This window comes from Carica papaya, chromosome 6 (assembly GCF_054855325.1).
Source record: "Carica papaya isolate Zhongbai chromosome 6, ASM5485532v1, whole genome shotgun sequence".
NCBI lineage: Eukaryota > Viridiplantae > Streptophyta > Magnoliopsida > Brassicales > Caricaceae > Carica > Carica papaya.
This window is the reverse complement of record NC_142314.1, coordinates 35630483-35645194: the sequence shown is the minus strand read 5'-3', so window position 1 is coordinate 35645194 and position 14712 is coordinate 35630483. Positions and strand designations below refer to the sequence as shown.

Below are 14712 nucleotides of genomic sequence, written 5' to 3'. Positions count from 1 at the left end.
ATTTACACCGAGTGTTCTCCGTGAAAAGCAAGCCTTCCAGTTTAGTGTTATTTGTTACGTGGAATACAAGTTTCAAGGATGAACCAGACGGTGGAGATTCTTGCAGACGCGAAGAAAGCAGCGGATCGTGCAAACATTAAGGGCATTCTTAAGGGTTCATGTGAGATATCCAGATGTGTAGATTGTTTGAAGCAGTTGGAGAGTTGTCCTTCCGACATACAACTTATCAATAGTCATAACATCTTCAAGAAGCTTGAATATCTGAGTAAGCACAAGAACCGAAAGATCTGTTCTGCGGCCTCTCGAGTTATCGACGTCTTGAAGAAGAGGATAGTCACGAAAGATTCTTGTCCTGCTCCAAGAAACTCATGTTCAACGCATCGTCATATCATTCGGATCAAGCTGCCGCCGAAAGTTCCTGCCGAACCCTCCTCTGAGACTGTCTCAAAGTTGTCATCCGGAGCTCCTCCTCAACCGCTCATCTCTGAAAACAGAACACTCTGATGATGCTTCAACCAAAGGGACTACCATTTGCCTGAAGATTCCATTGGAGACTCCTTCCCGACCTGCCTCTCAAAATGTAAAAGATGCATCGAGAGACAAAATAAGAACCATGCTTGAAGAAGCCTTGTCTAAGGTAGCATCTGAGATTGGGGAGAAAGTGCATGTGTCTCTACATGATTACATCAAGGTTGCTGCAGAGGTGGAGTATGAGATGTTCAGAAAGCTGGGTCCTTGCGTTGGGAATCAAAAGCTCAAGTATAGGTTCATTCTATTCAACCTCAGGGATCCAAAGAATCCAGATTTGAGGAGAAGAGTTGTTTGTGGAGAAATCAAGCCTGCTGATCTCCTTAACGTGAAAAGTGAAGAGTTTAGCCAGCAATCAAATCAAATTTGAGATGAGTCAAATAAAAGAAAAGGCTGGACTTAGAGAACAAGCTTTGCTGCAGTAATTAGCTCAGAACAATGCTGTATACTAATGTTTATTCAAAAAAGTGAAATCCTGTATTACTTTTTTTATTTTGGAATTGATTTGTAATGTAAGTGAACATTGTTCTTATTCAATGAAATGAGATGAAATTTGACTGATTTGAAATTGTTCCTTTTTGTGTTTCTTGCTTCTGTATTTTCCTTTATGGACTATATTTATGGGTGAGAAAGTTTTAAGAGTTGGAGCTGAGAAATCCCTTATGGAACGCATGGAATCTTGACTGGAATATGGTATGCAGTTGATTTGGTTTCCTACTTCAATGTTTTGCGTTCTTGGATTTTGAAAGCTCACTTCTTGTAGCTTATGTGTCCTTGAATATGGTGACATGCTTTCGATGATAATTAAAAAAGCTCACTTCTTATAGCTTATAGCTTATTGCGCACGTCCCAGCATTTTTTCTGCGCTTGCGGCTGATGGTGGTGATTCTGCTCAAATTTATACTACTGGTGCCATGTCCTCTTATCCATATACACACATATATTATATAGAGTGTAGTTGAGTTGTATATGGGCTCTTCCGGCAGCATTCGACTATGAAGATCTCATTTGATTTGCAGGCATTTGAGGGAGCTTTTGTAAAAGTAGTAAATTACGCATTTTTTATGGAAAATAATTATTGTCTTGCATGGGAAGTAACTCAGTGAAACTTATGAATTCTCGGCATGATGATCCACATTGCTGGACTTTCTTCAGTACTGCAGCTTATGGGAAGCAGAACAAGGTTCCACAGGACAGTTCTGTAGAAGCATTTCTGGAGAAGTTCTTTTTTCTCCATTGGGAATGGGGTGGGAGTTTGAGGTGAGGGTAGTTGGTTTTTGCATCTACATGTTTTTATCTGCAGTAAATGTCAAACTGCATGGATCACTAATTGAATTCGTTCAAGCTTGAACCCTGAACTTTTTATCCCTTCGTTATTTAGATAATATCTGCAAAAGAATGAAGATTTTCTTTGCCTTCTGCAAGCTTTAAAGGTTTCCTTTATTAAGCCTCTAGGAGCTTATCTACTCAAGTGTTGCTTAGCTTGAGCGCAGGGAACATCAAGCACCACAACTTTCTACTCAAATTGATTAAGTAAATTATCTTTTTCCAAAATTAAATACATTGATTTGTCTTTTAAAATCCACACCCACAAGCATTGGCGGAACAAGGTGGTAATCAGGTTGCTCATGCGGCTGGTCAAGTTGGCGGTGTTCGTAGGACTAATTTTAGCGGCACAAGGTGGCAATCATCGTTATTTAGATACTTGGTGGAAAGAATGCTAACTGGCATCCCTTTTCACTTGTGTAGAATCCTAGATTACTTTTTTAATTTGCATCTTTCTCTTCTTTTCAGCACTGTTAAAACCCCTGTGGTCTTTTCTTTAAATCACTTAGAGCAACTAGTGCCTCTTATGTGTAATTCCAATACAAGAAGTTATGTTTCTGAAGGAATATTCTGGTTCATCCAAAATTTTGAGAAACTTCTCAAACTTGCAATCTATAGTAGTTATGTCTCCTTCTCTTGGCTGTGTAGGAGTGCAGCTCTTCCAACTAACACTCCTCGTATTCCTTGCATCTTTGATCCTCATGGATGGGCTGGTACATGCGATGATTGGCTACTTGGTTCAAGTTTAGGATCGACAGCCATAAGCGGCATGTCTCTTGCACACCATGCACGTGTTGATATGAGTTCTCTTTTAAACTTTATGGTTTGCGTTTTTTATATTAGTTTGTTGGTTTTGAAATTAATATTATTGTCCTATTCAGATGTAATGTAAGTAAACATGATTCTTATTTAACCAAATGAGACGAAATTTGACTGATTTGAAATTGTTCCTTTTCATGTTTTTCTGATTTAAACTACCGGTGCCATGTCCTCTTATATATATATATATATTACATATTGAGTGTAATTGAGTTGTATATGGCTCTTCTGGCAGCATTTGATTATGAAGATCTCCTTTCCTTTGCAGGAAGTTGCGGGAGCTTTTGTAAAAGGAGAAAATTCTGCTTTTTTTTATGGAAAGCAATTCTGCAGCTTTTGTTGAAGGTGTTCATTCAACAAGGAGAGAATCAGAGCTAGAAGATACATGGAGGAACATGTCTTGTTACTGAATCACAATTTTGCAACTGCAAAGTGTCTGAGCCTGATGTAGTATTCAATGATCCAATGTATTCAATGATCCAATGAGCACGAGAGCGAACAAGAAAATTATAATCATCTAAGCCCGTCTTCGTTTCCACTTTTCAATTTTTTTCTATGGGAAATCTAGATCCATGTCTTTTACAGGAGTTACCTTTAACTGAATAAATGATTTGAAATTTGGAAGCTCGCCCAGCCTCACTTCTCCTTATTAGGGATGGTACTTGATGATCCAGGCTTCAGATGATCGCAACACAATGTGTCCATTCTAGATTTAATAACTCTTCTTTATATATAACATGATTTATGTACCCATACAACTTACAAAAGATATACAATTCACGATAACATAAAACAGCTTAAAACTAGTCATTGCGGCTGAAAAAGAAGAAGCAGGCCTGCCAACCTTCAGAACATCCATCTGGTAGTCATGGAAATTCAATAATCTTTTCTCCACCCAGAGTTAGAAAAATGAAAATAAAAATGAGTTCAAGATTCAACAACGATGTCAGCATTTGTTTGCTCTGTGATCTTTTCTGGAACTGTTTTCATCATCTCCTTTACTGGTTTTGCTTGGTCTTTGACCTTCTGTGCACTGGTTGGGCTCTTAGTTTTATAGGTGTTGGCTGTCGCAGATTCTTCCTTGTGATTGCCAGCACTATAGCGCTGTGCTCGAGGACAATATTTTCCCTTGTCATTTTGAGTTGAGTTAGTTACATCACTGCAGCTCTTCCTCCGGTTAAGCTTTGGCGAGACAGGCCGAGTCAATGGCAGCTAGCATCAGATAAAATCGTTAATGAATACTCTTATCATGTCGTAGGTGCTGTGGGTAAAAATGAAATGCAATGTTTGTTGCAGTCTTGTATATTCACATGCTATCCGAGAAACAAGTTTCCAATTAACATTTGTATCTATCAGTTCTAAATTGTGAATGGGAAGACTTAAGCTATGCTCTGTTAACAGGACAAAATGGAGGTAGGCTGGCATCAGAAGCCCTTCAGGATGTTGTAACTTGTGAATAGGATGATTTAGAGAAAACATATTGCATTAAACTTGAAACAAAACCAAATTTAAGGATCTGCTCAACTTCTCAAATCTAAAGCTACACTTATCCATCTTTATTGACATGTCAAAGAAATTTGTTGCCAATCTCATCCAAAGTAGGAACTAATGGAAAAAGGGCGGGGAAAAAAATATATGTAAAATACCTTTTTCAGTTCAGTCTTTGGCGGAGGCCCCTCATAGTAGAAACTAGGTACTGGATTAGCTCTGAACACCATGGTCTTTCTAAGTTGCTTTATGGCTGCTTCTTGCTCTTCCTAGAGTAAATGTCAGAGTGGTTTTCAGGATAATTATTTCAAAAAACACCACATGGTGGAGCACATAGGTAGAAACACAGAACATATACAAGAAGGGACGAAAAATAACATACCCTATGCCTTTGTTCACATTGGCTTCTCTCTGCCTCAAGAGCTTGGTGTTTTTCTCCTAACTTTTGGTAAAACTAGATGGAAGAGATTGTGAAGATAATTAGAAAATAGCATGGCAAACAAATTTCCGAGTGCAAGACTGTGGAAAAGAGAAAATGCTTCAAAGTTTAACTTATACAAACAGTACCTCCCTTCGTTTCTCAGCACGTTCAGCACTTCTAAATGTTGGAGATGTTCCAATAGTTACTCTGGATTTAGCAGTTCTTATAGATGTCGCAGTACTATGCATGGTTAAGGTATAATAAATTATAATGAAACAAACAAACTTCTCCAGATATTTATCTGTGTGCGCCTGCATGAACATGTTTTATGTACGTGCACGAATATGAAGAGATATCCCACTTTTTTTTTTCAAAATAAAAAGTTAACCAAGAAAACACTTAAAAGGCACTCGAGCATGAACTAACATCCAGCAGAGGATACGAAGAAGCAAGGGACCAATTATCATCTTCATCAAAAAGCTTCTTGCTATCAGCTTGTGACATCTTCCTTGCTGTGAGAGGAGAATTTGGCTACAAAAGTTAGAAAAACACTTCAAAGATCAGGTCCAGGTTTAAACAATGATTCCAAATATAGCCTATAATGGTATCAAGCTTCAGTAAAATTAAACCTTTAGAAAATGATAATTCAGCTGTCATAAATCTCTTCCAACTTAAAAGTGAGGATGAGATAGTTGTCAGTATTCACGAAACCAAAGATAAGAATTCACAAAGGCACAGAAATAATTATCAACCTCAGCCACAAAGAAATGTCACAACTAGAGATTTTCTAAAAAGTATTCAGACTGCAGACAGAAATACGAATACAACTAGGAAGTACTAACACCTGTCTAAGTGCTAAAGTCCTTTTTCAACTAAAGCCTACTCATAGTTTATAACCAATATGAGAGCAGACTGGCCTAAATTCATATCAAGGTTTCAATTCTGGACATTTGAGTCAGAAATTATCATCCTTACTCAAAGAACAATTAGCAGGAACTCATGAGCACCAGAAACATCATTAGATTTCATTTACCTGTGAACTTTTTGTAGGAGAGTTTGAAGAGTTAGCATTTGCTGAAGAATTGGGAGACACTGCAGCAGTTTCAATCCCAATATTGGCCTTAGTAACAGCATGACTCACATGTATATTATTAGCAGATTTGGATGAAGGTGAGATTGATGTCTTTCCATCAGGAAGTTTATTATCAACACTTGTACTTTCGACCAGAACCGTATCTTGCTTTTCATGACCATTCTCAATAGCAGAATTCTTTCCAGCACATTCAAACTCATAGATCTTTGCTTCAATGCTGTTTTGTGCAAATTTCGGAGCAACCTGACCTCTATCTTTCGATACACCCTTTGCATTCAACATGGTACCATTTGGTTTCTTGTCCATCTGTACGTCAGTAAGTTCCCTGCCCATTAATCTGCCAGGCAGGCAATAGAAAATCAAACTAACTAGGTAACACCTGCCAAACAAGCAAAATTTTTAACAGCAAATACACTACAAACTCAGAATAACTCTTGCTTGATACCAGGCCATATTGTGCTTTTATTTTGAACTATTAATTAAGAAACAGAGCACCTCCATTCCTTCACAATAAAAGCATAGAATATTTAACAAGAGGAATACAAAGACACAAAGGAACAGCGACTAGAAAGCATACTCAAGTTGGAAAGGTATAAATGTAATAATGATAACTATTATTAGTTTATAATAAATTTAACATTAAATTATTACTAAGGAAAATGATTTGTAACCCAAACAAACCAAGAAAGTGAGCAAACTTAAATCTGAAATCAGTATTAGGAAATAAGAACACCTAGACCGCCCATATCAGGATGTAGATCAGGAAAATTCCTCTATAGTTATCACCTTCAATTTCAAATCCTCCTACTGGCAATAATAGTTTAAAAACTTGTGAACTTAACCGTTAATCTAAGATGATAAGTTTTTCAAAAATCACCACAAATATATAAAGCAACATGTCTAATTTCCTTAATGAATCCTTTTCTTTTTTGACCCACTTTTTGTTCAATGTTTCAAAATTGGAATACAGAAAAGGTAAAAAGGGTTCATAAAGCATAATTCAGAGAAGATTTTCCTCTGGAGTGGGTGAATTTTCTCATAAGATTTAATTGGAAGCAAGAAGAGGACATAACAAACTGAGGACTCAACCGCTATTAACACCTAAAAGAAAAGATATGTTTAAGAAGAAAATAAAAGTATCTTTGTTCATTAAAAGACAGAACCCAGAAGAAGAAACTATCCGAATATATAGAGCCAAGGCAAAAAAAAGAAACTAAAGTCTCCATTTTCAGGATGTCCAAAATTTTTTTGGAAAATAAAAAAACAAAGTTTAGAGCAACAAATGAGGAACCTGAAATAAGAAAGGGAGAAAAATGGTAGAAATCATTCCTTCAATTGAGCTGCTTTGAGCACTTAAAAACCAAAAGCTCCCCACCAACACTCAAAAGGGAAGATGAAAAACGTAAAAAAAATAACTAAAAATCTGGGATTAAATAGAAGGAAAAAAAATTTGAAACACAAAGCAACAAATTTTCCTGATGGACTCAACATTAACATCACCAAATCCAAAAACCCATAGTTAAAAAACAAAAACCCAGATGGAAAAACAGAGAAGATAAGCAAAAACATAGCTTAATAAAAACCTTTTCTTCAGATCAAAGCAAATAGAAAAGAAGGAAATCATTTAAGAGCTACCATTTTCATTAAAACAAGAAAGAGAAAGATAAAATCAACAAACCATAAAGCAAAAACATTAGCTAGAGAATGCCAAAAAAAATAACCAACACTGGTTTCTGCAGATCGAACCCGCATTTCATTTTATCCAAACATCATCGAGAACCAAAAAAAAAAAAAAAAAAAACAGGAGCTTTTAAAGAGCCAAATACGAAATAGATTTCTTACAGGTCTAAGCCCGATCTGGCAAGATCTTGAACAACACCTTCTTCCTCCTCCTCCCCTCTTTTCTCTCTAAAAAACAACAACGTAAATACCCCTCTCTCTCCTCTCTCTCTTTTGGATGTTCTGTATTTGAAAAAACAAACGAAAATGATTTTCAATTTTGGGTTTTGTTTGGCTGATGAGATTTCTCTGAGAGAAGAAAAAAAAAAAAAAGAAAAACAACTGCTTTAAGTGTTGAGCTGGTGGTTATTTATAGGGCAGTTTTTTCAGTTTTAACAGCGCCTTTTTTTGTATTTTAACTTTTTTGAGGGGGCTTCATTTTTTGACGCCGTTACATAACGGAACCGTCTTTCTCCGTACTTTTCCCTTCCTTGGACGTTATGAAGTTTGACCTCATGATTTTTTAGTCTTTGATAATATAATAATAAAACTTATTTTTGGATAATTATTTTTCAAAATTAAATATAAAATATTAACTAATATAATTCAATTATTATAAATTTTATAAATTTGAATTTCCGATAATATTTTTGTCTTTATTTATAATAACCACACAAATTTTTTAACATAAAAAAGTAACTAAATTTGTTAATTAAATAAATTATTTTTAGATATAATGAGTAATTATTTTGTTATATAAAAAAAAGTTAGAAACGTGTGATTTTCATATATGACTAAAAGAAATGGGTTTTTATATATTTATTTTTGTCCGTAAATATCTAATTACTCCTTTTTAAAAATAAAGTTTGTTAATTTATTTATTTATTTTTTTTATTATCATTTATATCGTTATCATTATTTTATCATCAATTGTCTTTCTCGTTGTATTTACATGTGAGATTAAAATAATTTTTAGAATACTGTTAATTTAATAATAAAGTCAAAATAGAATAATTTTGACGAATTCTCACAATAATATCTCTCGATTGTGAAATTCTAAATATTTTAGATTATTGTAAAATAATATATTTTTAAATTTGCTATAGAGATATTATTTCTGTGCAAAAATTTTAAAATTACGTTCTTTTATAATATATTTCAGAGACACTAAGTTATATGGTATATATTCGTGCTAACAAATATCACTCAACTGCATACATATCAGTAGTATCTTTCATATTATATATATATATATATATATATAAAGTTTACTTACTAAGTTTACCATGAAATAGTGATAAAATAGGTTACGATTGCGTCTATTTCATTGTTGGTTTAAAAAAATATATATTAATGAGTTATTAAAGAAGTTTTGCCATGACGAAACATCTTCTTAAAATGACCCTCCCTACAGTGCGCTTTTCCTTGAATTGTTCGGTCATGCAATACTTATTGGATACAAACCAAATTCATTTTGATCCTATCACAGTTCTCAATCATTTCATGGTACTAGATGTGGTTGAACTATATACGACGGGGAGAGTGGATGCATAGGGAATAAGCTTAGATAATAGAAAATGTTATCACATTATTTTTTTTTTATAGAAAGCTCGATCAACGAGAAAAAATATTTGGCTGAAGATAAAGATTATTTTATATCAAGGATTATTCAATATCAAGACTCTCCAAATGTCTATAAAATAAAGATGAGTTTACCACGAGCTAATATATCTACATTCAACTTCTACCACACTGAAAGAGGAATATATCAAGATCTACGTTAAAGTATTGTCTACTTCACATATGGAGCAATTATGATTAAAATTAAAACATAAAGGTCATTTAAAGATGAATAAGAGAGAGCTGATAATACATCCTTAACCTGTTAAACAAATCGAACTTCGGTCAAGTATATACACTCAATAACATACAACACTTTTTTTTCATTTTATTTCTCATTTCTAACTACTCATATCAACCTTATGAGTGCATAAGACAATAGATCAAAATATCCATGATCAATCCACTCAAATACAGGCTACAATGAGATTTAAAAGAAAACACCTTCATGACCACTAATTAACCCACCTAATAACCGACCAATACCAACAAATGAGCCAAACACACAAGTGTATTAACAATAAGGGAACAAGTGTTAACCTTTAAAATAATAATAATAATATCATAAGATATCAGTATTGTTTTTAAAAAAATTACAATGTATTTTTCTAATATCGATGTGCATGTAAGATCTTAGTGTGTATCTAGATACATACAAATCTATTATTATAGGACTTCGATGTTATTTTTCATGGCCTAATACACTTTCATAACCTTAAAAATATTATAAGATTTGAGCAATGTACTAGAATCTTCAGTTCAGCATCAAATCCGAGGACTCGTTCTTAAAGTTTGTGTATATTTATAACATTCAAACGCATTCTTTTAAATATATCCTCAAATTTTGAGTACATTGTCAAAATATATATTGATTTAACCGTATTTTACGCAAGTTTTTAATAATTTTTTAAAACTAAGTTACACTATTACGTGGTTGATATATTAAATAATTTATAATATAAATTTTATATTATGTATCTTATTATTTAATATACTATTTTTATATAAATTATAATTTAAAACTATAAAAAAAAATTATAAATTATCAATTTTTTCTAGATGGACGATAGGAAATATTCTCTCTCTTACATACACATGAATAGTAAAATAAATTATACCCAAATTTTCTTAATTTAATAATTAGTTTTTGTATATATTAATTATGACGTAATGGTGTCTGATTTTCCAATTTTCATCGCGGGAGTTTCGGATTTGACTCGGTCGGTGGTATTCTGACGGCGTTGCTTGACGGTGCAATTAGAACCGACGTGGTGGTGGCACGTCGTCGAATGAAAAGTCCAAAATACCCTTCCAATTCGAATCTCATATTTTGTAATTTAATTTAATTTAAACGTGTTTCAGTCACCTCATCCTCTTTCGAGCGCTGTTGTCGGAGATTCCTCAAAAGGGACAAATTTTAATTAAATTACAATTTTACCCCTCTCCTCATATAAGCACCAATTTAAATTAAATTATTATTTTATAAAAATTACCAAAAATCAATCTCTAAGAATACGAAAAAAGAAAAAAAAAATTAAAATATAATATTTTTATTTGGTTTATTAAAATATTTTTCAGTAATTTCTGTATTTTTCTATTAAAATTTTATGGTTTTATAAAAAATTATAAAATAAAAAAATTAAGACCTAAACTTCAACCTTATCTTATATTTTATTATAATATATATATATATATATATATATTTTTTACCCTTTGACGTTAAGGATAATTATGAAAGTAATTTGAGGACATTTCACCGGGTGGTACTGATTAGACTTTGTTTGCAATTAAGGTTTCTGTCACTATTTTTAACAACATGTTTGGAATAAATTAATAAAGTTGAATTCACACTAGTTTATATATATATATATATATGTGTGTGTGTATAGCTTCCTAGTTAGGGATTATATTACAAGTTTGACAGTTATTTATCTATAATTAATAAAGTATAATTATTAATTTATTAGTATATTATTAGAATTATAATGATAAAATGAGATAATATTTAACGATTTTATTATTTTTTTATAAAATAAATATTTTTTATATATTAAATTTATTTAATTGAGATAACTATAACGAGTTAGTTGGTGCATTATGCTTTAATCATAATCAATTTTTAATATTTGATAAAGTATAACTGACGATTTAATTTACTAATGTATTAGTAGGGTCACAGCTACTAATGTATTGAGTGCCGATCAATGTATGATTCTGTGCCCTAAATGATTCTTAAGAGTGGAAGTCAACTTTCGACCACTGAATTGGATTACTCTTTGGACGGGACTCTTTCTTATTATCTTTGCGGGACTAACTCTAATAGTGAGAATGTGGACGGGAAAGAGCTTTCTAGATCATTATTTAGGAAGAGAATGAAAGCCACTTATTTGAAGTTTCCACGATGAGTTAAAAATTCGATTTAATATTTATTATCTTCAAAATATTATATATTAGATATTTATTTTTTGTAACAGTAAATTTAGTAGCAAACTTTATTTTTATTTAATAATTTAAGGTAAGATAAATTATTATTTATAAAAGAATAAATAAATTATTATTATTGATAAGTAAAATCTCAATAGAAAATGATGAAAATTTTGGGAAAAATACGATCAAATTTGAATTAATCGTGATATTACATTATTATCATTTTTAATATAGTATTTTTAAGTGAATTTTATTGAAAATTTTATTCAAAATAATATATTTATCTTAACTATATAACAATATAAATTTTGATTAAAAACTACTTTATGAAAAAAATAAAAATAAAAATTAAATAATATATTTTACATTCCATCAAAAAAAAATTTGTATTACATCATAACTAAAAAATTGTTTATAAACAAAGAAATTTTTCTAAATAATCAAATAAATTTAATACAAGTAAACAATTTATTTCAAATAGATTCCACTTGAAGTCAATTAAGACCAAATCTACGAACATGTTAGGCACATTAAAACTTAAATTAAATGGATCAAAATGAATGGTTTTAATACTAATTAATTATTATTATTTCTCATATAATTAATGTTCTTCATATTGCACCAAAATTTATAGTGGTGGCACCCATGACAACATAATTGCTTGTCTTTTTTTCTTTATTTTTCTTTTTAGATTTGAAATTCAAGTCAATGGTGTTTGTTTGAATGAAGGAAATAATTAAATGGGTATTTTTTTTTTTGTTAATAAATGTGTTTCGAGTGGTTTATGAAATTTTTTATTTTAAAAAATGTATACAATTGTAATTAAATATATTTACAATATTAATTAAGTTGTCTAAACACAAAATATGGAAATTAAATCTTTGTAAACAAGTGTAAAAAAGGGTTTAATTTTATCATAATAAAAATTTATAATTATAATTATATTAAAATTGTTACCCAATACTATTGTTACATGTCAACAAATGTTAAAAAAGGGTTTAATTTAGGTTTTAATTTTCTTATAATACAAAATTATAATGATAATTATATTTAAATGGTTACTCATTTGAGATTCATATTGATTTATTAAGAACAAAAAAATAAGTTAATGAAGTTAGGCAAAATTAGTTTTTGACCCATGCTTTTCAGTACTTGAAGCATTAATGGCTCTTCACATTTTAGGTATTTAATTATGAAATGACATTGAATTTTTAATATTTGAAGGCATACTTTCCATACCATTAATACACTAGTTTATTAATTACGATTCTTATATTTTACTTCGAATTTATAAATTTAAATTTTATTAAAAATATAAAATTTGTAATTTTATAAGTATATCATGTACCAATAATAATTAATTTATAATATTTAATTTAATAAAATTAGAGATTTAATTTATTAATATATTAATGAAACTGTATGTAAAAATTATGTAGTAATTAAATTTTAATGATTGAAGTAATAATAACGAGTTAAAAATATAATTTAATATTTTTATTAAAAATAAATATTACAATATTAGAGAAAATAAACTATTTTTTGAAAAAAAAAAAACTCAACCAAATAAGTCATTAATTTTGTACTAAGTCTTTAATTTTAGTGCCGTATAGCTTCAACCGCGAACATGATTTTTATTTATAATTAATAATTAAAATTTTATTATATTAATTAAATTTTAATAAATTTATTATAATTTTTAGTGAAATAAATATTTTAACTAAAATTATTTAATTAAAATAATATTTTATTCGTAAAAATAAATAATTAAAATTTTACTACTCGTATAAATGACTATTCTAATTATTTAAAACTCGCCCAGTAGTGAGCAAAGACATTATAATTATAAACAGTATAGTAAATATAAGTTTGTCAAATTAAATAATGTAATAAGTCATTATTATGTAATAATTTTTACAACGATATAAAAATGATTAAATTTAATTATACTAACTTATAATATATTAATAAAAATAATTAAAAAAATATTTGTATTTATGATGTAATAATTACTATATCCCTAAAATGTGTCTTAAATGTCTACCAACCCCTTTTTTTTTTTTTCCTGCATTTCTGGTTGGGAAATTTATGGTTTTTATGAACATTTATTCTCTTGGTGCAGATATTGTGAAACGTTTTTATATATGTGTGTGTGTGTGTATATATATATGTATGTATATATATTTCCATGAAAAAAGAAGAAAATCAAGGCAAAAAAATTAAAAGTAGGAGTACCCAATACGTGAATGGAGCCTCTTACTAATTTATTGTCTTGGAACTTTTTTTATCCCTCACGATTAATGTAGTATATATATATATGTATATATTGATGATATAGATTAAATTCTGAATGTATCATATTTAATTATATGGGTATTTCTATAATTATCTTATTGGTTAATTCATATATATATTATAGAGATTTTAAAAAATTATAATAGTATTTTTTTTTATGTATAAGTTTGTTAATTTATAATATATATATACAAACACAGAAATTTTATTGGATTTTAAGGGCTGATAATTCAAATTTGATTTGAAAGTTAAAATTATTTATTTGACTCCAAAATTTAACCCGCACTTTTGAATATTCCCACCACCTTTCAAGGCTCAAGAAAGTCAAAAAGATTCAACTGCTTCTTTAGAAAAAAAAGAAATTAAAAAATTATAATTTAATTTTTAATATTTTTAATTTATGTTTAAGTATTTAATATTTTTTTTAAAAAATATATATATATATACTTTTGACTGGAATCATAAATGAATTTAATTTTTCAACGTCGGTGGGGATGAGAAACTGAAAGGGGAAGGCGGCAACAAATTACAAAAGAAAAGGTCAAAAAGGAGAAATTGCTGACTGTGCAAGGGACAAGGTGGGCCCCACCATCCTCATTCGTGTCCTCATTTGAAGAAACTCGTTGTGGGTCTCCATGTAGGAATTTTTGTGGACCTCATTCGAGCTCGGTCAGATTAGGGCAATACACAACATAACATCCTATACACACACACACATTTATATGTATATATATATATATATATATTCACGTACCCCTTTCTTTTTTTGTAAAAAAAAAAATTAATTTAAAGTGAAGAATTGATTCTATTTAAATAAATTTATCGATAAATTTACGAAGAAAATGTTTTAAATCACGAGTTTTTTTTACTAATGATTCGTTTATAATATTTGATTCAATAAAATCAGTTATTTAATTTATTAGTATATTAATAATAATGAAGTATAATCATATTATATATACACATACTCGTATAT

General features: G+C 30.0%; 2 protein-coding genes across 3 annotated transcripts; one reads left to right on the top strand and one right to left on the bottom strand.

The window, feature by feature from the left end:
- The first annotated feature begins 78 nt into the window (after positions 1-78).
- LOC110817563 (transcription elongation factor TFIIS-like) lies at positions 79-898 on the top strand. The gene is made up of 2 exons (XM_088223412.1): positions 79-441; positions 542-898. Exons 1-2 carry the CDS (start codon positions 79-81, stop codon positions 896-898), a joined length of 720 nt encoding a protein of 239 aa, XP_088079538.1.
- Positions 899-3377: 2479 nt separating this feature from the next.
- On the bottom strand, positions 3378-7727 carry WDL1 (WVD2-like 1). Of its 2 annotated transcripts, none has more exons than XM_022046183.2 (7): positions 7518-7727; positions 5616-6054; positions 5025-5113; positions 4729-4822; positions 4544-4615; positions 4320-4430; positions 3378-3885 (listed from the first exon to the last, which is right to left on the bottom strand). In XM_022046183.2, exons 2-7 carry the CDS (start codon positions 6006-6008, stop codon positions 3601-3603), a joined length of 1044 nt encoding a protein of 347 aa, XP_021901875.2. In that variant the 5' UTR covers positions 6009-6054; positions 7518-7727; the 3' UTR covers positions 3378-3600. The 2 variants fall into 2 exon arrangements, with proteins under 2 accessions (XP_021901875.2, XP_021901866.2); XM_022046174.2 differs by having other exon boundaries at positions 5616-6012.
- Positions 7728-14712: the final 6985 nt, after the last annotated feature.

Excerpts from the sequence above, each read along its gene's own strand:
- WDL1 (XM_022046183.2), bottom strand. The coding sequence starts at position 6,008 with ATGGGCAGGGAACTTACTGACGTACAGATGGACAAGAAACCAAATGGT. Across the intron at positions 4,823-5,024 it reads AATTGGTCCCTTGCTTCTTC|TACTGCGACATCTATAAGAA; the intron begins GTATCCTCTGCT and ends AACCATGCATAG. Across the intron at positions 4,431-4,543 it reads AATGTGAACAAAGGCATAGG|GAAGAGCAAGAAGCAGCCAT; the intron begins GTATGTTATTTT and ends CATTTACTCTAG.
- LOC110817563 (XM_088223412.1), top strand. The coding sequence starts at position 79 with ATGAACCAGACGGTGGAGATTCTTGCAGACGCGAAGAAAGCAGCGGAT. Across the intron at positions 442-541 it reads CCGAACCCTCCTCTGAGACT|ATTCCATTGGAGACTCCTTC; the intron begins GTCTCAAAGTTG and ends ATTTGCCTGAAG.